Genomic DNA, 27,923 nt, shown 5'->3' on the forward strand with positions numbered 1-27,923 from the left:
TGCCTTACGCACACAAACACACACAGGCACACAAAAACTTTCACCAGTTGTCTAACAAAACACCCACCTTTGTGCAATAGGAAGACAGACACAAAGCTTCATCTTGAACTAGGCGTTTCATGACAGTTTGAGGATAACATACATCTCTGCTCTGAATGAACCCTCAAGAACGACAAAGCACAAATGAACCGTCATAAAGCAGAAACCTGGCGTAAATCAGCATTGTTATCAAACGAAGAAGAGGAATGTAACTCTCGTATTGTTTTCATAAAGGCCACTGAGACAGCTAAGCTTGCCTGGTGTTTCTGACGTTAATGCCCTGTTGCCAATCTGCTAATTCTCTGTGTTTTTTTTTTTTAAATCCTCTCATTACAGAAAGCCCCTCTCTGCTAAGTCACAGATACAAGTGGAAATGTTTCTTTTCTTTCCACATATGCTACCACCTCTCTATGATATTGCACCAATTAAAGCCTTTGTGTTAGCAGCCAGCATTACTTCACAGAATGCCTCAATAACAGTGTAGTCTATTTGAGATGTTTATAGAGGAGTATGGCGTCTGTTTCATCATAGTGACATCAATACTCCAGAAAAGTGTAAGTTTTTATGTAAGATATTTTCTTTGTACAGCTACCCTGCTTGAAATAAACGTAAAGTTTCTTAGACAAGTCATAAAGAAAAAAGATAAATACATGTCATGAAAATCCTAGTTTTTTTTGTTTTTTAGTCATTCCTTGATTTAAAATACATCACAGTAATATATTTTTGTGTCTGCAGGTGACCTCTCTTGATTTTGGCACTGCACTGTACATAATTTAGGTGTATTTGTATGCATCACCAAACATGAATAATTGTATCACTGGTTATATTCTAATGGGCTCACATAGTCCAGGAGACAAAGCTCACATCCTCTCTGTCATGTGTTATTGGATCAGAGTTGATTGTATGGATGCAATATACAGAGCCCAGCATGTGCACATGTGTACATGTATGCTTTTTTTTTGTTGGTTTTTATTTCACAGGAGAGAGTCTCTTCAGCAGTTTCTTCCCCTTGGAAAGTAGTCCTTTCTTCTTCTTGTTTGCCAGGTCTTGTGCATCCCGGGGATCCAGCGGCATGTGAGGACCCCTGGCAGGGCTGAGGGGCCGCATGGTGCCGGGCAGGAGGGGACGAACAATCGGGGAAGGAGCTCGGACGGGTATGGAGTCATTGTCGGCCGTGTTGGTGGTTTCAGTGGTAATCTGAGGAGAGAGGCGATGGGGAGGTGTGGAAGCATGGGGCAGCGTATTACAAAAGAAGCCACACTTTCATATCACAGGCTGTCTGGAACATATTGGAGAATATCTGCTTTAAGTGTCAGTGTGGTAAAACCTCACCCTGAGCTCGTTTACTTAGATTTCAATTACAATTGGTGCAGGATTATATAATGGGCCAATCAAAAATATGAAGCATTTAATTTGATAGTGAGAGCTTGTTTTATCCAACTGAGGCTGCTACTCTGGGCCGACTCATTTTAATGCTGTGTAGATTTTAAAAAGGTAATGCCTTTATTAGTTCTAAGCTCAATCACTACAAGCCCTCTTATGTTGGAACAAATAAGTCCTCTCTTTCAAGATTTTTAGTATATTAAGAATGCTGTGGCACATTTTATGACCTGTTCTTCCAAATGGGATCATATAACCCCTATTTTGCATTCTTTGCACTGGCTTCCTGTTCAATTTAGGATCAATTACTTAAGGCCTTGCATGTCCTTGCTCCTACTTATCTAGCTGATCTTTTATCTTACAGGTGGTCCAGTAGCAGATTCTCTGCTTATGATTTTCTGGAGGTCATAACGCATCACATTCACAGGGCGGGACTGAGCCTTTTCTGTGGTAGGCCCTAAGCCGTGGAGTGGTCTTAGACAGGATATTCATCTGGTTCCTGACACTGCAACATTTAACTCTAAATTAAAGCCAAATGAATGGCAAGGCAAATGAATGAGGAAAGTTGCAACTGTTTTTAGGTATAAAAATCCACAGGAGACAGTGTTTGCTTAAAAAATTCCACAGCAAATTTAAAATTAAAACATAATTATCCTAAAAAATACTACCCTAAAATATTTCTACATAATATACTAAATTGCCCAAAGCTATTTTTCTGCCAGTTAATCTGTATCGAACTGAGTAGATATATGGTATGTTGTCTCTCTCTCTCTCTCGCTCTATCGCTCACATACACCACATATGTAGAAGAAACACTGAGGAAGAAGCCACCAAATATTCAGCACGACATCAGCACATCACAGAGCTGGACAGTCCACCATCAGTAAGGCCATGAGGGAACATACAGTACAATCATATACAGTACAACAACCAGGGACACAACTATGGATACCAGGCTTCTCATCTAATGCAGCAGCTGGATGCACAGTTAGTGCACTTTAAAATGACACCATCAGGTCTGAAGTTTGGATTACTCTGACTCTGGTCAGACAAGCTCAGTAACAGATGCTGTTTAATACTGTCATGCAATTATTACAAAATTTAAATGGAAACATATATCTATACATACATACACATATATGTATATGTACATATAGTACTGAACATCTTGCTAACATTAAAACCATGGGAAACCAGACTTTCCTGATCTGATCTGTCACCATAAAACAAAGTCAGAAAGACAAGTATTTTCATTATGTCAAATCTCATTTTTTCTTTTTTTTTTCTTTTTTTGCTGTGACCACAAGCTGTGCGCATTAGCACTACAAGTTTGGTATCTCAAGTTGCCGACTTACTGTACAAGGCAGACAGAGCCATTTATGGTGTGAAATGAACAATCTTCTTCTGTTTGTTTTGTTTTGCCAAGCGGGTGAGGAAAAACAAAAAAGAAATCAGATGTGGCAGCATTGTCACTGTCGGTAAAACCCACACCACTATGAAAACTGAAAAAACAACAACAAACATCAACAACAGGCCAACACACATGAACACAGAGCGCAAAAAAGAATGTTTTTAATATCCAATTTTTTTTTTCTTTTATTGTTCCATTGTAACAATACAGTGTGGATGTCTCTGTGCTGCAGTTAGTTTGGTCTCTCGAGCTCGGAGCAAACACGGCATATCTGCTGTGAACAGGACTGAAAAATAGATTTGATGTGTGTGCAGTACACATAAAGAAACAAAGCCTCTTGAGGAAACACAGCAGTTGAGCCAAGAAAGTTATTATAAAATGTATCAAGCTTGAAAAAGGCATGCTTTTCTCTTTCTTATCTTCAAAGAGTTCTTCTCAAATAAGTTCTTTTTGTGTCATTGGTTAGTAACTGTTTTGTTAAAGCACTTTTTATTATTATACACAAGAACCACAATTTGATTTTGTGTGCGAGTGCAAACAGGTACCAAATTATCTTGTGTCAGGAATGAGCTGAGCCTTTTTCAAGTACTCCTTAACCAGTGCTACATGCAAAAATCACCTGCAGAGCTGCCACAGTCTGTCCTCTCTCTGTCCATGTCAGGCTTTGCTTCTTCCTTTCTCTGAGACTCAGAAAGGTGTTAAACTGGATTTTTGCTCCCTTTTCCAAAGGGAGCGTGATGTGGGGAGGGTTGTTAGTTTGTATAGAGTCACCACTGTCACCACATGGACAAACACACACAATGAACAGCACACAGACGGCAAGTGGAGGAAGCGAGAGACGGAAATCAAGAGAGAGGACGGAGGATGGATGAACACAGGGCCTAGCGCTGAGAACGGCGATGACGGTGTACCCGTTTGCCCTCTGAGACGGCAGCAGCAGAGTTGGCGGGGGGCCGGCTGGCAGGCTCTTCCTGGGGGTAGTGGGATGGAGTATCGGTCAGATACACCTCCACGTCATCAGGCACTTCTTCCAGGAAGTTCGAGGGAACCAGACCACGGTGGCCGTTGATCTCACCCTGTGGTTGGAGACACAAGTGACTGAACATGGTTTGTTGCTGTAAATACAGTAAGTATACAACATCCCATATACAGGATACATGTTTCAGGCTGTAAGTTTTCTGATTCTCTTCAGGGTTGAATTTTGTCACTTTCCATTTAATTTATCCACAGAACAAAAGAGCCACATTAAATCTTCACTTCCACATTTTGGGAAATGTGCTTACTTTCTTGTTGAGAGTTAGATAAGACTGATGCTACTCTCAGGTCTGTGTGGTAAATATGACGCAAACATGAAACAAGCAGCACTCACATAGTAGAACCCGTCTTCATCGATATCGCCAAACACAGCGATGATGTCACCAGCGCAGAAAGTCAGCTCAGCCTATCAGAAGGCAGAGACACAGAAAGGAAGATACAAGGAAATGTGAGGTAAAATCCCTTATATCTTCCTCAGTGTGTTAATCTTAATCAGTGTGTTCAATTTACACCAAGCACAAAAAATGGAAACGTTGCTAAATGATTACATTTCTCTAATTTACTGTAGGACTTACTATTTTCCTACCTACATTGCTGTTTTTTACTGTCATTTTCTTTTCTTGAAGATAATTATTTTATGGAGATGTTAGTTTGAGAACCTTTCCAAAAATCAACAGTATATACAGCACATATACAGATTTAAGTATCTTGAAGTTGGTATGATTTGTTTGTCCACAGCAGTAGCAATACCTCGACATCAACATTAGGGGAGCTCTCTCTGGGATCATAGTCATACAGAGCCACCATCCTCCTTGAGGCCTGATCTCGACGGAGGCCTCTTCTGTTCTGCTCTGGAAATAATGATGGATGCCATTTTAGCAGGATGCATTTCATCTTGTGTTTTCATTCATCATGTTTTAACTCACTGAGTGTGCTTGTGTTGTACCTATTCTGTCCACAGGGGTGCTGAGGGGGAGGAAGCCCTGTTTGATGAGCTGGTCCATGGTCTCTTCATCCTCTGCTTTTATCTCTGACACCATGTTACAGGGGATCAGCCCCATCCTGCCCCTCGCTTCTCCTCTGTAAAACCCATCTGTGTCTTTGTCACCATACACCTGATAGATAAGAGAGTAAAAGAACAGTCTTTAGAGTTCACAAAACAGCCATGCAATTTTATTTTCTAAGGAATAATGCTTCCCAAGCCTCTTTTAAAGCTCAATTACCAAAAAAAAAAAAAATCTGTGTGCACAATTGGATCTGTTTTGTGTGTTTTTATGGCTGATGCAGCACTGACACACACTGTCAGCTGCAATGAAGTTTTCACTAAAAAGAAAAGATGAAGAAAAAAACATTTCTAGCAGTTTGGAGTGTAAGTATGTAGCAAGTATCGTAATTTTGAACTCTCACCCTTATGATCTGTCCCTCTTTAAAGGGCAGCTCCTCATCAGCTGCATCTGGGTTAGGAGACATGGACAGAGGATCATAGTCAAAGAGAGCCACAAAGATCCTGAAGGATTCCTCAGGCTCCGACTCATCATAGTATGTTGGGGAACGACGATCCCGATCTCTGTATCCATCTTAAATAACATGAAAGATAAACAAAAATCTAAATAAATAAAACAAACAGCACCATCCTGTATCACTACACAGAGTAGCCAACAACACTCTCTCCAGCAGACTCTTAATATTTGCAGTTGTGGTGTTTGGTCAGAAAAGGACCAGATTCCAGGGCTGGACCACCTGTATGAACAATAATTCATGACAAAACTCACTAAAACTACTTTTATAATTTATCTCAGCCATGCTTCCATCAAAGGAAATCAATGGGATGATATTTGTGTCTTAAGTCTTGATTTGATCATGCAGTACTGCATGAAAGATTCGATTTTTTTTTTTTTTAAGCCATGTTTGTGCCTGTCCCAGTGATAAGTCAGTTATTGGAACCACTTACTGTAGCAGACACATGCACCCATAAACGCACATACAGCCACACACAACCTGTATTTGTACATTGTTCCCCATTACATCTCAAGGTATTGTGTTATTGCATATGCAGTGAGAGGCAAATGAAGAGCAAAACGAACCATGGTGCAATACACAGAAGTGATTCAGGGACATGTCAACAAGACGCAACACTGACATGCATGCTACGCAAAGCTTTAGCAAAAAATGCACCTAAAGACAAGTCCATATGTCTATTGCTTGCTCCGATGACAATTTAAAAAAATGTATCTTCATTGGCCACACCTTTTATAATGTTATACTATAATGCCCGAACTAATTTTATTTTCATCTCAGTATGAGATGAAAATAAAATGAATTACAAGTAGTTAGGTACAGACTCACTGAGAAAGACAAGACAGTTGCTCAAAATGCCTGGGTTTCAACTGGGACTATATATTCTCATATAGGTGGCTATTTCTCCTACTGATTCCAGCTTCTGCTCATACTAGATTTCCTACACACCATCTATTACCACTACTAGTGGTTGGTCTTCACTGGATCTACAGAAGAATACATTGATAGTGGCTGCACCTTTGGTTATGTCAGAATATTTTTCCCCTAATGTTATGAGAGGGGATTTTGTCATTTTTACTTATATATCAAAACATTTGGTGAAATTCTAATATGTAAAACATCTTTTAACCTTCCACACATTGTTAAACCCCGCGGTGTCAGGTCTAAAGCAGAAGTAGTTTGTGATTCCTGTAATATACTGGATGTGATTTTAGTTTGCAGTGTTTGTAAAATGCACCAGCTTTTAACTTTTGAGTTAGAGAACAGAATGATATGAAATGTGTCAGTGCCAGGTGAACCAAAGAAGGGTCGTGATAGCATTTTGTGTGTGGTAGGACAGAAATAAGAGAAAACTGCATTTCCAACATCAGATATCTCAAACTCAAATTCCCAAAGAAAATTCAACTTCTATAAAAAAGAAAAGCAATCACACTGTAGTCATTCTTTAACATCTCCCACTCTCTCCTCTAAATTTCATGCATGAATTTTTCTCCATTCTAAGTGTTGTTATACCACATAGGGAAGGGATTTAGCAGGCATCTGGGATTCAGTGCAGTGAGTGAGGCATTCTCTGAGCAGTCAAACAATCATTTATCATCTGCAACTGTGGAAAGGTTCATCCTGGACCCCAGATATGGCTTGCCAGTGGGTCCGCCATTTCAGTGCAGTGCAGTCATGCTGTTCAACTGTAAGCATAATAATAACTTATTATTTCAGACAGAGAAACAGCCACTTGCAAGTGTCCACAGCTACTGCTTGCCATTTGCTTGTGGCATTTTTGAGGCCATGCTGTGGTGGTAGAAACAGGACTGCAGGCACATACCATGGGGAAACCTGGTGCCGACCATGTCCCTGCGGGATGACCACATCCTGTGCCGAGATACTTTGCCATAGTAAACATCCTCGGTGATGGGGGAGAGGTTTCCCTCACTGTTATTCTCAGAGGTTACCTCTACAGGAAACACCAGTCAGAGGGCGATGGGGTTACAATGCAAAGCACAACCTTCCCCTCCCCAAAAGGTTTGTGTTGCCACCTAAAGCTTACAAGCTAATATCAAATACAGACAGGAGAGCAACTATGGGGAATACTATTGCACTCGCTGTGAACTGTCTACTTGTAGCATTATAATATCATCTTCGAGCTCTAACTTATACTTGCACTAATAGTGAAGTGCATGGGCATGATTGATAGACACAGAGGTGACCTGGAGACACACAGAAGCTCATGGAGGCTTTAACAGAGCGCCAAACACTCCTTTCATGCCACCTGCCTGTACTGACCAATGGAAGGGACCATTAGAGGTCGTCTCTGAGGCTGGGAACCGCCGTGATGGATTCTTCTCCCAGTATCCCGGTCATGACGGTCTCCAGCAGGAGTGTTGGACTGAAATGCACATAAACACAGAAAAACATTCACAAATAAACATTCATGAGTTGCCCACAGACACATGGACATACCTGCAAACAGCATGTGAAAAAAAAACAAAAACAAAAAAAACTCACATCAACATACTTGTACAAACTGTATGTAAACAATATCATGCAGCACTCACAGGCAGGCACACCGACACACAGACGCAGACACACATTCAAATACACACGAGCCCACAGGAAATTTTTAACATTCCTAAATTAAGCAGATGCTAATAACATACTGATCAGTTCAAATTTGCAACTACAAAAAAGAAACATTGATAAGCTTGTGCTGTCTGCAGCCATAGCACTAAACAGCTCAACTCCCAGTGTCTCTCTCCAAGGTGATGAACACATTACACACTCTGCCTCAGTGTCTCTCTCCATGGTGCTACAACATTAAAAGGTGCTTTCAGATACCAAGTGGGTCCTGCCACACCATATACCAGGGGCTACTATCCAGCTTGTATAATCTCATCACATACCTAAATAGAGAGGGTTGAGCCTTAAAATAGCAGCAGCAAGCTTTGTTAATCATTATCAGTGGCCCAGACTGGATAGCCAGACTTTGAAGATGCTGCTTCATTATTGTTTCTCTTCACTGATGACGAGGTGTTTAGTTCAGGAGACTCAAATACAGCTATCGGCAAAATAAACTTCTGAATTGTCTCCCTCGGTGTAGCTTTGGTTACCATGGCCACAAAATGAACCACGGCGGCAAAGTTGAAGAAGCTGTGCCATCATCAACTCCAGAAGAAGCAGTAAATAACCATGTGCCTTTGCAAGAGCGGCAGCTGTCCTCCCCTTTCCTTGCTGCCGTGTTTACACTGAAAATTATAGCGGTGGTGGTGGCAATCGCTTGCTGTCTGGGAGCACCTTAAAACCCAGTCTTTGTTTCTTTCCATGGTGCAGAAAGGCTTGAACAAGTCTCCTTCCTTCTCTGTGGTCATGAAAAAGTCAAACCCACTATTTCTGCCTATTTATCCACCCATTATTGTCTTATTTCCATTTCTCTTTTTGTGTAAGACTTAATTAAACTCAGCACACACACTAACGACACATATTAAGTGCCAGACAAGGCAGCAGACTCAGTTGAAGTATCTGTGCCTGTGCAGTTCACTAAAAAATAAATTTGGGCTGTTATAACTCTTGGGCTTAGAATAAGTGCAAAGAACTGCACCTTGGGTGCGTTGTGCGAGTTGCGTCGACGTCCCTCTTCCAGCTGCATCTCAGAGTACAGATCCTCCTCATCCTCTTCCATGATGTCAGACAGGTCAGAGCCCCGGCTGCTTTCGCTGTGATATTCTTCATTGTGACTATAGTGAGGCTTTTGGTAGTCACACACACAAACACACAGACGCAATTGTTTAGGTCCACGTACATACATACGTACATGTACACACCAAGCACACATGGATAGGCAAACACACACACATGAACAGACACAGAAACAAACACAGACATGCATACAACCATCCAGAAATGCATGCACACACACATCCAAACACACATATAGGAGGGTTTCTATTGAAATTCAAATGAAGGAAAAAATAAAAATAAAAAAATAATCACTCATGTTGTTCTTACCAGCCTGCCCAGCTCAGAACCTCTGAGGAACTCATCTACTGAGGGTCCTCTCCGACGGCCACGTGCAAACCCTTCCTCGTCTTCCTCTTCCTCATCAGAATGATGCTGGTGGAATGAATGACCCTGTTCTCCATACCTGCCCTGTCTCCTCTCCCCCTGAAAAATTAGGAAAGTGAGTAACAGTGAATGTACTCTAGTTAATTTATGCAATATTTATGATTTTTTTGCAATACTGGTTTGACAACACAATTTACTCTGTCTTTAAGGCGTAATACTCATTTCATTGACAACTAGATATTCCCTTGTACAGTAGATTGTTACATACCTTTAATTTACTGTCCCTCTCTTTTAAATTCAATTAAATGCAGCAGATCATTGTATCTTTTTGTATAATATATTTTAGTTAAGTATAAGTGATCTAAATGGCGTAACAATTTGCCACACCTTGCCACTTTCTGCTGCCACCCGCTGTGCTGCTTCTCGGGCAATAGCTTTGGCCATGGTGTCTGGGATAAGCGTGCCTCTGGGCTGTGGAAGAATCCTCTGGGGGGATGGGGAACGAGGATTGGCAGGAGGAGGGGCCTCAAGAGTGTGCCCTTGCATGGGTACAGGCTGGGAAGAGGGAGAGCGTGTAGGGTCCCAGCCAGGGTGGCCAGGTTGAATAGCTCCCCCATGGTGGGCTGCGTGCTCTTTGGCATCCAGGTCTCTGGCACTTACTGGTCTCTGAGGTATGGGGTGGGACTGGGGGTGGGGTAGCAGAGGCAGTTGGTGCTGGGGCCTGGGACCTTGGTGAGGTGGGTGAGGCTGAAGATGTAAAGGCTGGGCCTGAGGATGTGGGGGCCGAAGCTGAGGTTGAGGGTGTCCACCTGGATGGGGAAGCCTGGGATGGGGTTGAGGGTGTGGAGGATGGGGTGGGAGTGGTTGTCCATGTGCCTGGGGTGGAACAGGAAGCTGGGGTGTGGCATGGGGAAGATGAGGAGATTGGAGATGGGGTTGAGGATGAGGGTGTGGAGGGGGGCCTACATGGGGGTGCATTGGCGGTGGCAGAGGAAGTGGAGGTAGAGGCACAAGCAGGTTGTTTGGAATGACGGCGACTTGGGAGTCCTGGGATTCACCCTGTACTGACAGCGTCCTGACGATGACTTCCCTGGCCTCCAGGCACTGAATCCTTGTCAGCTCAATGGCAACATAGTCTGCCATTGGGTACAAGACCTCAGCTATCTGGATTTAAGCAGAGACGATATAGTGTATTAATATTAACAGAAGCTGCATAATGATTTATCAATAACAAACAAGGCCAGTATCATAATCAAGACCTTCCTGATCAGAATTATAACCTCTTATTCCTATCCAGCAGTGTTTCAGCCTCACTACTGAGGTTTCATATTTGCCAAAATACCTGATACAATGTCTCATACTACAGCTGGGCAAAGATGTCTTAACTTTCAACCCACAGAGAGCTGTGTAGAAGTAGCTTGCTGCCCAGTGTGTTTTACCTACAGTACAGTGTGTTGATTTACTTTGGCAGGCACCAGAGGGAGTGAGAGACCTTTCTAAGACATTTGAAGGTCCCATATTGAGAGACTTGCACTGATACTGAATAACAAGTAGGTGGCACTGCTAAGTGCACTACTGAGGACACTAGTGACATGCCACTATAATGGAAGAGGTTACTAGCATCCCATCTGTAATGTATGTTCTAAAGTTTCAATTAGATTAAACATGATTAAGCAATTTCCAGTGTTTTACATACTGTGTGTGCTGCATGTGTAATAAAGATCTCATATGCTTGTGAATTCTCCACAGACTGGTTTTATGTATAACGTGACTTATTTTGTCATGAGTGACGCCTCTAACCCCGATGAGCACCTCACCACTGTTCGCCATCTTTAGCTTGAGCTAAAATTATGGACACAGCCCATGGTAGTAATACCAGCACTTACTAACTTACCCTTTGTCCTTTAGTGCAGACTGCATAACCAATGACATTTGCCCCATTAGATGTGCCTGTGGGAGAGAGGATCGGGGGCTTCCAGTGGACCTGTAGGACCCCTGGAGCCTGCCCACAGACTACCTGCACATCGAGGGGGGGCAAGGGAGGGCCTAAAAAGTGAGAGAACAGACATAAAAATTGAAACAATTGAGTTAAAATATCAAAAACACACAAACAAAAATGGTGGGAAGCAGTTATCAAATGCACATATGGGTACACACACAACCATGCAAAGAAATGCCTACATACAAGAGGGGGTGAGGTGGGGAAGGAAACTGGGTTCACTTACAAGCTGTCTCACATATCTAAATTTGTCAAGGAATTACATTACCGTCATGTTTATATCTTGTAGAGCTCCACAATCCATGCAAATACTCAATGTGACATTCACAAGGCATGTGTATGCTGTGATCATAAAAGTATATGATAAGTTATTATAGCGCAACACTAATCAAAGATAATGAAATTGGGTAGTGAAAGTAAATTCTTTTCATTAGTATTTTGCAAAATATTTTCAGCCTGCATTTTCTGGTCGAGCAGTCTAATATTGCTTTCCCACTACTTTTTCTTTGAGAATAAAAATTAACATAGTAATATGAGCGTCCCGAGAGAGATATTTTTGTGTCAGCATGCAGGATACAATTCAGAGTGACAAACTACAGCCCATTTTTTCTTTTCCACTCTCCTGCATCGCTTGATAAAACATGCACAACTGCATTTAGGCAGAAGCAAATGCAAATGCGTGCTGACACAAAATGGTCATTTTGGTGAAGGGACACTGCTTGATTGCAGGCCAAGCTATAGGCTGAGGAAGTGACTCATGAGAATAATAACTGATCATATCTTGTGATTCTTGGCTATTTTTAATTGGTGATGTGGTCTATGTAGAGTACAAACTGGGCAAAACTGCACTTGAATGTTTCTAAAAAAAAGTGTGTTTACATTTAACAAGATAGATGAATCAATGTTGCCGACAAAAAAAAAAAAAAAATCATTCTTAATGCCATTTTGCCCACATCCCTAATTGTTAATTTTGAACAATGTCACAGTCATTCAGTTTGGTGATTATAGGCCTCTTCCAAATGTATCATAGCACACATATAACTCGCTCCAGTGGTTTCAGTGGAAACATCATTTAGTGTATATTTAGTGTAAGATATCTCAGAAAACCAGTCCAGGACTGATGTTTTATTCTGACCTGTTCTGCAATATGGTGTTGGACCTAGACAAAATACAATACACAACAATAGCATAGTAAGGACCTGTGGTACTGTTCTATAGTACAGTACAATAACTTAACTGATGTAGCATTATGTTATATATTGACATTATGTTAAACAGAGTAGTAGCAGTCTGGAATCTCCATCGGGCCTACGCACAGATTACATTATCACTTAAAACATATTAAAAGCAAGTATTAAAGAAACATTGTCAATGGTCTGGTTTTTTACATGCATGGTTGACCCTGTATCTCTGTGTATGGAAGTGAACCTTGCTGACCTGCAGCTTGAGTGCAGAATTCCACACCAGCTTCCTTCCTCTCTCTCTGCTCCAGTGGCAGTTGCCATGGCACCTGGTGCGGCTGTGCTACCACTGTCACTTTGTACACCGTCAGGGGCTTCAGGTTGAGGAAGCGCAGTCTATACCTCCCTGGTTTTACCACTGCATGTTCGACCCCATCCAAGAACACGGTGTGACCATAGTTACTGTTGCTAGGCAACCAGGAGAGCTCGGCAGTGTCACGCTGGATGTCATCGACACGCAGGCCGCATGGTGCCACCACAACGTTGGCTCCCACCAGCAAGGTGCAGCGCAGCTCGTCTGACAAGCCCCGGTCAGTGACACACTGTACAGACACACGATGAACGCAACCATCCAGGTCCAGCTTTTCCAGCAAACACTTGGTCCGACCACCGTACTGTATACTGGCACGAAGTTCACCATCTATTAACACGTTGTAGCCAGAGATGTTCCCCCAGCCCAAAGGCACTAGTGGAGGCTCCCAGGCCACAATAACGCTCCGTGCCAACTGCTTGATCAAGGTGATCTTTCGAGGATAAGGCACAACATCTTCAGCCAGGTCCTCAGGGTCCAGGGGCCCCCCTGTCCCATTGCTACAGGGAACCAAGGCATTAGCTGAGCCCAGGAGGCCATCTTGTGAGACACCTCCATCCACTGCTATCAAGGCCATGGGCATATGGTCAAGGGGGCCCAGGTCTTCCCCTTCATCCCCAGATTGAATTGCTGGTTTTTCTTTGTCCTGGACAAACTCCACAAAGTTGGAAGGGACAAGTCCTCGCTGACCATCCAGCAGCTCCCCTGTGACACAAAACAAGTAGAAAATCACTCAATGTGCCTCATTCTTTATGAGGATGAACAAAAAACCTAATGCCAGTCACTGGAAAATACTACTCTGAACAAGTGTCTCTACCAGAAAGTGAAACAGTCCCTCTGTGATGCCTCCTGCAAATGTTAAAATTAGCTTTCACTAATGGCTCTTTACAAGACAAAGACAAGTGGAAAGCAGTAACATGGATACACATAATCAGGAGTGAGAGCTATTTTCTTTGCAAGTTGGGAATGAGTCAGAGAGCGAGAGGTGGGAGATTTGTAAAGGTACACTATGTACTATTCCCTTCGATATATAACATTTCCCACAGGCTCTGTGACTATCTTTAATATGCTCTTAAGGAAACAGAACTGAAAAAACTTCTTTTCAACATTTCAACTTTAGTTCACTGCTTTAGATTATATCCAGGAACACCCCCTGAGCATGTGGAAGCTGCAGTCACCACACACACACAAAAAAAAAATACTCAGACTTGCACCCTTCCAAAGGGAAGAAGTTTGTGTTCAAAGATACTCCATGTCATCTTGTCCTTGACTCACAGGCGTGGGAGACTTTAAGACCATCTGTGAGTGTCTGTATATATGTGTGTGTGAGTGAGTGTGTTCGTTGTTTGTGTATGCTGATGATTAAGCTGAGCCCCGCTGGATTAGTCATCAAACTAAAAGGGACCAAGGACCCATCTTGACAACAGCTTGGTCTGAGGCCTGAGTCTCCCTCCTGCGTGGTAAATACAAGGCTCCTCCACGATACCATGCAATCTCACCGCCCACAGCTAATGAATCACTGCAGCTGAGTACTACAGCAGGATTGCTACAATACCTAGGGGGATTAGGATTGGCCCTGATGGAGAAGACTTCATAATTCTTAAGAGATTATACAAGAAAATCACTCCAACCACCAGTTATTAAAAAAAAAAACAAAAAAAAAAAACTATGCAGAAGTTTTTTTTAATTTATGTCTATGTAATCAACTAGTTTAAGAAGGCTCACTAAGAAGTACGTAATCAATTATGGACACTGACACAGTGATCAGTGAAAAGTTAGGAACCATTTGCCATAGGAGGTAAAGATGATAAATGCAACAGTCATGCAACCTTGTAGGAGCCACCTTTGTAGCGTGTTCACAAACATGATTGCCTCAGCATAACAGTCCTTTTATATTATGTGTAGGTTATGTCATGGTGGCATGTCTCATACATACAATATAAAGTCAACAAGGTATTGTGTAGAGTGACAAGGAAGGCTACACAAGCTGTCGTGGACATACATATATCACCTAGAACATGGTGATCTTAAAAGGATTTAGAGGCCAAACATGATATTGTAAATACAGTAAATTCACTGGTGGATAAATGTGTGCTGACACACACGTCTTGGCATTTTGTCTCTCTGTGACATAATTAATGCACAGTGATGATGCACATGCTTGTTGTGATTGTCAGACATTTTCCACCACAGCAACAGACAGGGACTCAAAATCCCAGAGCATGAAAGCAGCTGAGGACAAGTCCTGCTGTACTATAATCTGGTGTATTTTATACAGCTGCTTAAGGCCAACTTGCCACTTACAGTAATGCTGATATTATATTCAATGTCATCTTCACCTCAAGGACAATTTCAAACACAGCACTTATGTTGTCTTGCTTTATTTCTCACCTTCATAGAAGCCATCATCATCCATGTTTCCATACACATATAGATACTTTCCAGCCACAAGGGGGAGTTCAGCTTCAGGATGCTCATTTGGTCCATCATAAGGGTTATAACTGAAGAGAAAAACAATACACTTTTTAGTTTTCAAGGCAGGAGTGTTTTTTCTTTTTTAAATATGTTAGTCCAAATTTCTCCCACCATGTGGACTGTGATTAATCCTGGAATTTTACTTACCCAACATTAACAATACCCGACAAGCATTAGCTACAATAATCTAAATATAACTCAAAGATGATGAGTTCAACAGATTCCTGAGGCTGGTTTCATCACCTGTAGCGGGCAGTGCAAAGGCGGACCTGGCCTGTGTAGCGAGACTTGGACCTGGGTGATGGGATGGCCTCATCCTCCATCTAAACATTGACAAAAACCCAGAAACAAGCATTATTCACACTTACAATCCATAAATATAATCAAGAATGAGCAAGGTAGAATATAGCAACACACAAGCAATTGAGTCTAAAGATATGACTAGGCAAGTCAGCCTGTCTGGGTGTCACTCAGACCTACCTCTGATGGGGTCAGCCGTCGAAGGCTGCTGGAGTGGTCCGTTGTCACGGTGCTGGGTTTGACAGACAGCAGTTCTCCTGCTGGTCGTTTTCCGTCTCCAGTCTGCGGTGTGCAGGTCAAGAACTGGGAGATCAGTGGCGGCGTGTTTGCCCTGCTCTCATCACCTGGGAGACATTGATTTCCATAGCAAATAAAGAGCAATTGTCATTCCTTCTGCACCCTTTCTCTCATTTCACAGTTATTGATCTCCTGCTGAATCGAGTGTACAGCAAACAATCTTCTTTACAAAGGCTATTTTACCTCAACACCTGCAATGCATTTGTCCTTAAATAACTGCAGCCCTTATGGGGAAAAAAACACATTTCAAAAACACAGGAAATACTAAACAGAAACCTGCAGTCTAACAATGAGAACAGCTTAATTCCTTGAGGAAATTAAAGTAAGTCAACAGCATGGATCCACTGCATCACTGGGTTCTTGTGCTATGTGAGTAGTTATGCATTAGCACAAAAGCGAGTCCCCCTTCTGTTTCAAGTGAGGTTTTCAGCATTTCAAAGACCTGTGCTCTGTGCCAGACTGTATAAATCTACATTTCTGATATGGCTGTATCTGCTGACTCTGCACATTGCACTACTTGTCCTTAGAACACTAATGTGTCAAATCACATTCATGTCACATCAGACCTGTGATCAGTTTGGGCAGATATTGATCGTGAAGAAAGTATCACCATTAATGGTGTCCATCTTCGGTCATGAGTGAGCTGATCCAGCTGTTATGTGAGCTATCTCTAGATTAGATCATTCTGACTCATTTCATTGTGATCACATGCAATTTGCTGGATGCTTTTATCTATTGTCTAGAGCGCATGCCTTTTTTTTTTTTTTTTTTTTTTTTTTTTTTAGACAGGGGGTTGTGCACCAGTATTGGACAATTTAACTCTGTAGAATTCGTAATATTTTCTCTATTAAAGCACCAAGAATAAAGATATAAAATCACACTATTAGCCATAATTAATTATACTCCTGGTCATTATTTAATCACGTAATATGCAAAACACATTTTTTAAATTGCACAAACCTGAAATTTTTACTGACCCACCTGTCTCTGTTTGGGTTGCAAATCCAATGATGACTTGTGGGCCTTTCCTGTCTGGTGAGAGGGGGATCTGGGATGAGGAGGTGGGATTAATTTTAAGGATGTCCACAGTATCGGACTGCAAATGGAAATTCAGCAGCTCTTTGGACAGCTGGTGGAAGTGTTCACTCTGTGACCTGCATTTCTGCTCCAGGTCACAAACCTTGATCTTTCATACACAACGTAGACAGCAGAAGGAAGTGGTAATAGCAGAGACAAGGGAATGGGGGGGGGGGGGACAGAGTAGGTGGTAAAAAGCAAAATATGAGGTGAAACACACTCAAAGCACAGAGTGCACAGTACAAATTATAGACAAGTCCTCTGGGGAATAGCCAATATTTTATGTCGGTGCAGATCGAACAGAGAACGAAATAGATACAGCTGCCTACTGTAACAAACCATTTTTAAGCTCATAGCAGAATTTTTCATTGAATTAACTGTGGTGTAATGAACAGCATATGGAAGTGTAGAGTCATCTCCACTGCTGCTAATACATAACACCACTAAACTCTGATAAAGCACTGCAAAGCGTTAAGAGGATTATAAAACTTAATGTATATACTGTACATTAAAGACTTCAGTGTCATATCAGAAGCTGAGGACGATGTACACTGGGTATAATATAGAGAAAGAACTGTAGCAATGCCTTATTCAGCCTCATTCAGTGTACAAATGGAATTTCAGTATGCACAAAATGCCCTGGCATTGAAAGCTTTACTGATTTGCTAAAAATGTTATACAGACAAGGAAAGTAAATGCCCAAGCAACGCAAAACAAAAAGTGCAGAAACAAAAAAGCAAAGCAAAACTAAACAGAAAAACAAATTTATACAATATGGTTAACTTAGCAACCATAAAAGATAGTGTTTCACAGACTCCACAAAAAACAGAGCCCATTACTGTGCAGAAACAGGCCTGTAAAAGAATATAAACATCTTCAATATATTTGTAAGAAGAGAACTAACAGCTTGAGAGTGGCGTTTTAATTTCCTGACCAAAGTCTTGATGTTTGTCTGAGCCAAACTCAGCCAGATTGCTTGCTCAGTAAAATCATGTTAAATGCTTCAGATGGATAATAACAGCCTCACTTGAATTACACTCAAAGGCATCTGCATCCTATTGTTGTGACAAAAGGATTTAGAGTGAAATGAGAAAATAATTTCAAGCAGATGAGCCAGTGATGAGCATCTTAAAGACAGCGATGAAACAGATCAATAACTTGATCATAAAAGGGATGCAACTGTGCTAGAAAAGTTGGAGGTAAGGTTGGATACAATATAACAAGTAAAAAAAAAAAATCCCTGAAAAAAAAGAAGAAACAGTATCTTCTGGAATTTGCATTAAAAGAGGCTCTAGACGCAGAAAATAACCCGAGTAAGCAGTTCACGTTTCTGGCATTGTTCCTATCAAGTGCCCATTGAATCCAAGGCATAGATTGACTCATCCCATGGAACAATAAAGCTTGTACACACTCACTGTCGATCCACACAGGTGTTCTATTTCATAATTATTGAGGCCACTGTGCTCCAGGGAACATTCAGCACTTTAGAAATGGTTTTATAGCTTTGCCATGATTTCACTGTGAAGGTCTACAGAGAGTTCCTTGGATCTCATGTGTCCTAACACCCAGCTTAAACTGTGGGACTTAGACACACGTGGGTGCCTTTCAAAACTATGTCCAATCTGTTCAATTTGTCACAGGTGGACTCCAGTGAAGTTCTACACACATCTCCAGAACAATTAAAGCAAACAGGAAGCACCTGATCACAGTTAAGAGTGTCACACCAAAACACCTGGACACTTGTAAATAAGAGATTTCAGTTTTGTAATAAATATGTTTTCTACACATTTGGGGTTTTTTGCTTCATTTTATCTACATAACAAAGGTAACACTGAGGGGAAAATGGATAAAGGTCTGTGTTTGTTGCGTTACTGTACCTTTAACAGGTGTACTGCTTTCTCATGCTCTTGGTCAGCCTGAACCTGAGCCTGTGGACAACACACAGAAACACGTAGTGACAGCTGACACTGTGATCACAGTCCATGATGTAGAACAGACAGCACACAGCTGACACACTGTCAACCCAATACCCCACCAGAGTCTCTCTGCTAATCACAACACTGGTACTTAAAGAGATGCTTAGTCCTGATGGCAAAACTGTGATGAACACTAACTGACTTATCTTGGAGTATGTTAGTGTCCAAGTAGTGGCTGCTAGATTAAATAAAACATTTTTTTTTTTAAAAACTCTTAGTGTAATTGTACAAATTTCAAAGGTTCTGCTTTGATATATTTGTGGCTGCTTTTTCTGCTAGTATTTATTTTTAACAAACATCAATGCAAACACAGGACAACAGGCACAGTGGGTACAGACAGCCCTTAGATTTCAGCTCTTTTCTGATCATATCAAAGCCTGAGTGGTCTAATCCAGTAGGTGTTTCAGAATACATGTATTTACATATCAGTCTTGAGAATAACAGGATTTTGAATGGCCCTTTTTTGAAAAGCTTTAATCTTTTTATAGTTTTTAGGAAGGAAGGAGTAACAGTGAACGAATCCACAACAGATAACAAGGTCGGAGCGATATACAGTAACTGACTAATAAACAAAAACATGTCTGAATGATGACCATTGACATGCTTAAGTTTATTTAAGGCATTATACAGGAACAGTATAAACACTCCTATTTTTACCAAGACTAGGACAGACCTTGAAAAAATGAAGGCAGATAATGTCCTCAATAGATAGTATCAAGCAGTATGAAAAACATTGCAGCTTAAACTGCATACTTAATGCAATCTACTAACATCTGCTTCTTTTTGACAGGTCTGTATTCTTTATATTTTCTTATACAGTAACTGTGATGCACTGACTTCACTACAGTGATTTAGCACAAACTGGCTACTGGCACATGAATAATGAGCACAGGAAGTAAGTGCTCATTTCAGAAAACCATGGTGTAATTTTTATACACATTTTTCTAACATTGTGATCACAATGAAAAGTAAATCAGTGGCCAATATTCTATTTTGCCCTTTATCTATATGGCCATACCTTTTGCAGTTGATTGATCTCCTTCTGCTTGGTGTGAAGGGCCACCAAGGCTTGCTCATGCTCTATCTGCAGCTGCTGCTTCAGCTCTACAGCCTCGTGCATATGCTGGGGAGTTAAACAGATGAAGTAGGAGGGGAGAAATTCTTAGCGTAAGTGGGGAGAAATTTTATTTAGAGACGACAGTATCCAAAATGATTTATGCGACCACGGTATCTCTTTATCGATCGTGATGGGTACAATACAGCTAGACCTTGAAAGTCTGAACAATTATCAAAATGTTGCTTTCCCTGGCACTGAAAGAAGGATGTGCTCTGCAGTGGGCTGGCTACAACCCTGGCAAGGTGCCTTTGAAGAAATTGAACCAAGCCCACCTGAATGGAAATTAGCTTTAGGTAGTTCTGAATTGTGACATGATAAAATGCATAGGTTGTGTTACATGATTGTCAAAATCTGGATAAAGCTATAGCTTGGTTGCAGCAGCTTTAAAATCCAAAATAGAAAACCAAATTTAAAGTATTAAGTATTCAAAGATGTCTTGCAAATAAAACCACGCACTAACTTTAAAGGAACAGTTTGACAGTATGAAATGTTCTTATTACCTTTTGTTCTAAATGTTGAATGAGAAGAACAAGGCCATTACTAAGACTACTGCCTGCAGCTAGTCAAGTTGTGGATTTTCAGGATGTTATGTGCTTGACTATTTCTTGGTGGGAGCTGTGACTTCCTGGAGTCTTTTGCAATCTCAGCTGAGCTCACTGTTATACAGTATGTGCTTTTTACATAACCCACATCACATCTAAGCTAATATATACTGTGAACTGACTCACACACATGGTAACCCACACTGTGACAAAATTTACACTTTCCCAAATTAGCTGAGTCATGACTAGACAATATCTATGCACAGAATCTCAAAGCCTTATAGAAACAGAGTTAAGGCCATATGATGGTTCTGAGGGCTTAAAAAGAAAAGAGAGCTTAGAAAGCTCTGACATTCATCATTTTCCCTCCCTGTTCACTCTCCCTTGAAAAAAACAGTAAAGCCTCTTTACTTTTAGGAGTGGCTTTGAGGTGTCCTGAGCAGGCAGCCACTGCTTTGCATAATCACGGAGAAGCTTTAAGCTGCAGAGGACTGGGTTGGTTGAAAAGCTGTCACTGGAGCCTTAGTGAAAACTGTTTTTTTTAACCCTTGGATATTCAGGGAAGAGGCTTGAGGAAGTCAACTACATTTTCAGCAAAAAATTCTGTAAAACCCCACCAGAGCAGCTGGACTTTAAACATCTTATTCATTGCTTCAGTTTCCACTATGCCACAATGTTCATCTTGTGTATTTCCCTCTACAACTTCTGATATGATTGGAAGGCCACAGTGGAAAGATATATTATAATAAGCCTTTTTGTTGCGAGGTTATATAACTTTAAAACCGAGATCATCAAAATAAAATCAGGTCTGTCTTTTTCTTTTTTTCATGTTGTGCTGCCTCCATCTCTGCTTTCTCCACCCACCTCGCCCTGTGTAATTTTCTCTAAATAGTCTCTTTGTCTTCATAATCAATACACAATGTGAAAGTGACAAACCTTTCTTGGCTGTATTAGGTAGCAAGTCAGTTTTTCTCAGATGCGTACATTTCTCACTCAAATATCCTGACAAACAGACAATCAATAGGAGATGCAGGGAGGCAAGGATTTGTAATGAGAGTGCCTCACAGTGCAGTGAGACTGAGTCTGATCACTATTGGCAGAGGAGAACCCTTTGAAAAAAGAGCTTCTCCATGAAACCAATGACACTTCACCTCATGCGCTGCATCACTTTCCTTTTAAAGTTTTCTTAGAAAACAAACCCATGGGAGATGGGAATTTTTCCAAAACAAGAAAATTTGGTGTGAAAAAAAAGCCAAACAGAAGTGAATAAGAAATGTCTGAACAGAAAGAGGGTGGGAATTGCGTCGGAAAGATAGTGAGATGAATAGTATGTCAGTAAGGTGGACAAACCGATTTGGTGGTGAGGGGCCAGTAAAATAAAGTATTTTTAGCTTTGTACACTCAGGAGTATGAGCAGTACTGCTTAGTTTACCTTAGAGACTTGCTCAGACGTCTGTATAGTATCAGTTCCTCAGATAATCCATAATCTAGTCCATAGCTGCAGATAATTACATCTCACTTCTGTGGAAACTAGGTGTAGAAGGGGAAATGGGTTCCTTAAAAAATGTCAAATCCTTTCATTCCTTCATGAAGAAGTAAATAAAGTTTAGTTTCTTCAAGTATATTATTGGGTGAAACTCAGCACTGAAGCACTTACTGGCAGGATTTCTGAGTTCTCTGTCAACACTCCAAATTGCTTTCTGACATTATTAAGTTATCTGGAGTTGGCCATGTGGTCTTTTTTTTTTTTTCTTCCAGTCTTTGCCAGAAAAGAAAAACTCTCCAGCAGTAAAGGAAAGATTTTTCAGGAGCAAAGCTGTCATTTAGAGAATGATCATTACAGGCAAAAACCTACAGAAGCTATTAAAGGATACTGTGTGATTGGTCACAAAATAAAAAGACAATCAAACTTTAAAATTAAAATGAAACCTACTATTAAGTTCGCTCCAGGATTCAGTATTTCCCTCAGTATTAAATGAAGGATCTAAGTGACATTTCTTTGTAATTCAGGAGATGAAAATACAGAGGTGTCTTACCTTTAGAACCTGTTCCAGGTTCTCCACTTTGCCTTGGAGTTGGCTCCTCTGCTGCTGGGCCACGTCTCTCTCCTGACTGACTACAGCGAAGGTCTGTCTCAGCTGGTCATAGTCAGATCGCACCTACATGGATAAAAAGAGTGCAGACATGAGGGAGGGATGGAGAAACAGCAAGAGGAGGTTAACAGGACTGATAACAGCGTGGATAGAAAAAGTCAGCAGAAACACAAACAAAAAGAAAACGCTTAAATCTCCTCTGTTTTATTTGAAGTTTCTATGTGTGTCCATTATTCCGAGGAAAACAAGCATGCAATTTTTATAAGGTTTGTTCTTGCAGCAAGAGGTTGTCTTTTTGGCTCAAGGGTTGACTGGGAGTTCACAGTCTGAAGAGAAATTAATCAGCACATTTTCATTTTGCCTTGATGAGGCCGAGCTTGCTGACTCGAGCATTCTGCGTCCCCCTATCTTCATCAGTCAGAGGCCTGGAGCTAAGCTGGTTCCTCTGAAGGTGACCTCGTAGGACTGGGCAGAAATGTCCCCTTGGCCGTGCATTCATCATCTCATTAATTAGCAAAACAGATGAGCGCACAATAGATAAGCTCACTTAAGCAAAGTCCATAAAATTAGACTGTTGCAAAGGAAATCAGTTCATTCAGAGGAAAATGTGAGAAGAGCCGGAATTAGAAACACCAGCATTATATGAACTGTATCCCATTTGGACTAATACTAATACCACTACTCTCCAATAAATATTCCATTTATTAGACTTAATATTTCCTTTTGAAGATCTATCTGAAAAATATTGTTGGATTAATTTTCTTTCTGGTGAAGATTCTCCAGAGCAAATGCAATTTATATTCTGATTACGTCCACTAATTATATCAGCACCGTCTTGTTTCTCATCTCTTCCTTTCACTCAGTCTCTTACATATTGCTATGATCTTTTGCCCTCTTTCATTCCCTCATTTTCTCCTTCATACTGTCCAATATGTTTTGCCTGTTTCTTTGTCACAGCTGCCCTTACAAGACAGTCACACTCATTCATAATGAATATCTGGCAGGAGTGCAGACACTTTTGCCCCACTTTCTTTTCATCTCTGCGCCCACCTTGTCGGCACACAGATGGCATCTTTTTGTGCGGCCCGGTGGAGCAAAAGATCCGAGCCGACTCCCTGGACACTTGTCAAATGTGTCCCTTCTGTGAAAATCACTATTAGCGCCAGAGTAGCTAATCGCCTACCATCACAGACAGCCGCTGTCTCTCCGTCTGGGTCTGTGTGTTTATATATGCATGTGTGAGAAAAAGGCTGACAAGGTTATAGGGAAAGGAAGAGATAGAACGTTAGGTGTGCGTTTAATACTTCTTTAATGAACAGAAACACATTTAAACTCTATCTACCAGGCATCTATCCTGTGCATGCAGAGTCAGTATGAAGAATATGAAGAAGCAACATATAACATCTATTCATAAGGTATATGTGTTATGTAGCCCCTATATCACTAATAAAGATAAAATAAAATAGATCTGTTTATTGATCACTGACTAGTGGAACAGTGATCATCATCGTGCGTATGCCCTCGTACATGTGGGTGTGTGGATGGCTTACCTGCTCATACTGGGATGCCTTCAACTGGTGGTTGATCAGCTCAAGGCTCAGATGATTTTTCTCTTGCAAAGCAGCATGGAGCTTTGCTCTCTGAGGAAAAAAAGAGAGAAACACAGGGGAGTTGAGTGTGTTGCTACATTATGATAAATTATCCTTCTCACTGCACACTTTTTTGATGCCTGACTGCAACATGTATGCAATCCAGGCAGCGTAACTCAATCTTAAAACTATTATGTAAGTAACAAATGAAAGACTCAGGTTAGAGCAGATCCCTCCCTTCGTCTGTATGCATGTGTGTGTGAGAGACTAAGCTTTTCTCTAAGATGCTGTCTGGAGGACAAAACACACAGCTGCATACTGTCACCCTCCATTTGGTATGCGGCATTAGGAAGAGGGTGGGAGAGGTGAAAAAGTGGGGGAGCGGGGGGGGGCACAGCAAAGAAAGACATCAGGAGAGGAGGGAGGGTTAAAGGAAAGAAAGTGGTGAAGAGCAACAGGAAGTGAGAAGAGGTTTGAGGAAGAAATAGAAACAAGACAAAACAAGCTGAGAGAAGGATGGAACTAGGGGATGCTTAATAAGCAAACGAGAACACAGGGAGCTCAGGATGAGATTAAGATGCATACCATGTAAAAAGAATGAAAAAAGGTGTGCAGTCCCTGTCTGCTCTCTTCTCAGATTCACATTCAGAAGTTGTCATGCCACTGGTGCTGCAGGTACTCAAGCATTACATAATTGCGCCAGACTCAATCTAGGGCAATGCACTCCCTCCTATCACAGCTCTGAGCATTCAAGAGTGATTTCACTTTGACTGGTCATATCCTGGCACATAATACCACTTTATGCTGATGCGCTAAACTCATACTGTTGGCTGTCACTCTTAGCATCTTGACTGTAATATGTGGATGAAATTATTTATAATAGCCTTTTCTCTATTCAGCTTTGTCTTTAAACAAAGAGCATTCTGCTAGATGATCACAGGTTTTATTTTCCAGCAGGATAAGATGGTGGTTTGCTTTTGATTCAACATGTATCATTATTTCAAAATAGTTCCACCAATTACATAAAATGAAAAGGGATCTGAGTGACTGGAACACAATCTGATGGGAAAAAGATGTGTTGTATTTCCATAAAGCACAGATATCTGTTTTTATTCTATGCAGGTGAGCTACATCTAAGCATACAAGCAATATGCTCTCTTAAGGATTCTATTATGTATTCAAGCAGAAGATGTCAAGCTTTGTATGCCTGCCTCTGTACAAAAAAAGACTGTGTAGCACTGAGGTTTATGATCAAATTTACCAGTACAAATCGAGGAACTCAACAAAGAAGAGAGAAAGAACCAGACAAAGTGAAGGGCCAGCAAGGTTGATCCATCTCTCTGTGCAGGCAGAGAGACAGCCAGGGCTGTCGGAGGAAGACACAATCAAACCAAGACACAGATCGAGAACAGACAAGGACAGGAAGACACAGAGACTGGTGAGTGAGTTCGCTTGCTGCTCTTATTGTGTAACACTGTCACTACATCACATCACTGCAGACTACAGAGCAGCCAGTGTGCCGAGCCACACCTAGCTACAATGCCAGAAGCAAATGAGTTGTCATTCTGCTTTTCACTGTTAACTATGAAGATGTGGCAAATCATGAGGTGTCAGCAGCAGCAGTCCTCTGCACTGACAGCCCAGGGGCACAGCCTTGTAGTTTACACCCTAAGGAAGTGGGATGAGGGCTGGGATGAATACAAAAATAACTGTAAATTTTTCATCCACAAAGATACATTTTATGGAAGGAGAGAAAAAGTTTAAAGTTTGGTTGAGTCTAACTAGAGTATGATAAAAGAAGGAAACAAAGAAAGACAAAAAAAGACGAAACAATGACCTTTGAAAGGATTTTTATAGGCCTCGGGAATGATGTCTGCGTCTCCACTTCCTCCCACTTACAATGAATCACACATTCACAGCTCTGCTTAACACTCCGTAACATCATGTAAACACAGTGCTATACTGCAAAGCCAAGGGACATGCACACACATTTCTGTGCCAACTGAAACCTTCAATATGCACAAATAAACAGAGAAATCTTGTTTGAAGATATCAAGGATATGATAATTAGGGCTTCTCTTAAGAAAAAAAAATGCTTAACAGGGAATTTACAGCACTCCAAGGACATCTGTGCCGAACCATGCTTGACTGAAAGCGTGCCATGTGTGTCTACGTGTGAATCTGTGCGTGGTTGTGAAATCTAAGATCCATATGTGCGTGTGGGGAGAGTGGACAAGCTTGGGGGAAGAAACCTTAACACTACTAATAACTTATTCTCTCTGACAACATTTTTCTCTCCTCCTCTTCTGCCTATTTTTCTCCATCTATCTCTGTCTCCCACACACACGCAGACACATGCACTTTGCCTTCCATCACCACCATGACTATCATTCACCCCCCAGAAACCCACTAATTTAGCTTCTGGCCTTCAGTCTGCCCTGCTCATCGTGGCAAAGCTCCTCAATGATCCTCGAAAGTCCCAGAATGTACTGTGAATCCATATGAGCAACTTATTCATCTCAATAGAGGCCTTGTTGAAAATATACTCACATTATTGCTTCTTTAATTTGGCTTCAAACTAGGAGTGATTGATGCAATCACTGAAAGAAGCCCACAGTTGGATCATTTTAATATCATGTCATTGCATCAACAAGTCTGTGAAAAGCTGCAGCATCATGTTTTTTTGTCCTGTGAGCTCTCTGTTCTGATCCAAACTAGACCAAGACTTGCTGATTTTGTCAACAAGCTATCACGACAGAAATATGTTTATTTGGATCCTGTTAATTACCCACTGAGGTTTGATTAGCTGATTAAAGTGAAAAAAAAAAGTTGTTTGATATAGTTAAATGAATCTAGTGAAAATTATGCATATTGATCCAAACTAGGTTAAATAGGAATGGGAAGGGTCTTAAAATAATTTTCTCTCTTCATCACAGAGCACCGCATAATAAAATGTAAATTTACTTCTGTACTCATGGCTGTTTTGGCCAAAAAAAAGGCTTTAAATCCTGGATTTTACACTTATGCTTCATTCAGTGAAGGAAGTGTTTATGCTTTCAAATTGTGGATGTGCCACTTTAGAAGAAACGGCAATAAATGGGAATTAATTAAAACATTTAGATGTTTCCTTATGTAAGCCAGCAGAACATTACACAGACGGGATCTTGAATTTGCTTCATTCATAAGTATATGTCATGGAACATACAGTCATAATATTTCAGTAAGAATAATCCACCAGCTGCTGCAATTAGAACTTAGACATTTTTGCAGATATTTCTACAATAGCTACTGCTGACACGAAATGGGATTCTTCTGGGTACAGGATTGTTACGGTTTCCCTTCAGCTCTCAGGAGGATTGTCATTAATCAGATGTCATGGTAGAATCACTTTGTTCCACTTAACCATGGGTGGACTGACAGTGACGATATCTGCTGTCTTCAGCGTGAGCATGAGAAGGATGTACAAGG

At 41.1% G+C, this 27,923-nt stretch overlaps 1 protein-coding gene across 1 annotated transcript; it reads right to left on the bottom strand.

Annotated features, from left to right (window-relative positions):
• Window positions 1-1,008: 1,008 nt before the first annotated feature.
• On the bottom strand, window positions 1,009-24,506 carry rimbp2a (RIMS binding protein 2a). The gene is made up of 22 exons (XM_026297728.1): window positions 24,417-24,506; window positions 22,810-22,932; window positions 20,133-20,237; window positions 19,016-19,066; window positions 17,043-17,247; window positions 15,945-16,108; window positions 15,708-15,787; window positions 15,381-15,490; window positions 12,876-13,694; window positions 12,574-12,597; window positions 11,334-11,485; window positions 9,827-10,603; window positions 9,383-9,538; window positions 8,976-9,122; window positions 7,664-7,766; window positions 7,206-7,334; window positions 5,273-5,442; window positions 4,812-4,980; window positions 4,616-4,716; window positions 4,200-4,271; window positions 3,742-3,906; window positions 1,009-1,236 (listed from the first exon to the last, which is right to left on the bottom strand). The coding sequence occupies exons 3-22, from the start codon at window positions 20,232-20,234 to the stop codon at window positions 1,009-1,011; spliced, it is 3,924 nt and encodes a 1,307-aa protein (XP_026153513.1). The 5' UTR covers window positions 20,235-20,237; window positions 22,810-22,932; window positions 24,417-24,506.
• Between the last annotated feature and the right edge of the window lie 3,417 nt (window positions 24,507-27,923).

This window comes from Mastacembelus armatus, chromosome 12 (assembly GCF_900324485.2).
Source record: "Mastacembelus armatus chromosome 12, fMasArm1.2, whole genome shotgun sequence".
Taxonomy (NCBI): Eukaryota; Metazoa; Chordata; class Actinopteri; order Synbranchiformes; family Mastacembelidae; genus Mastacembelus; species Mastacembelus armatus.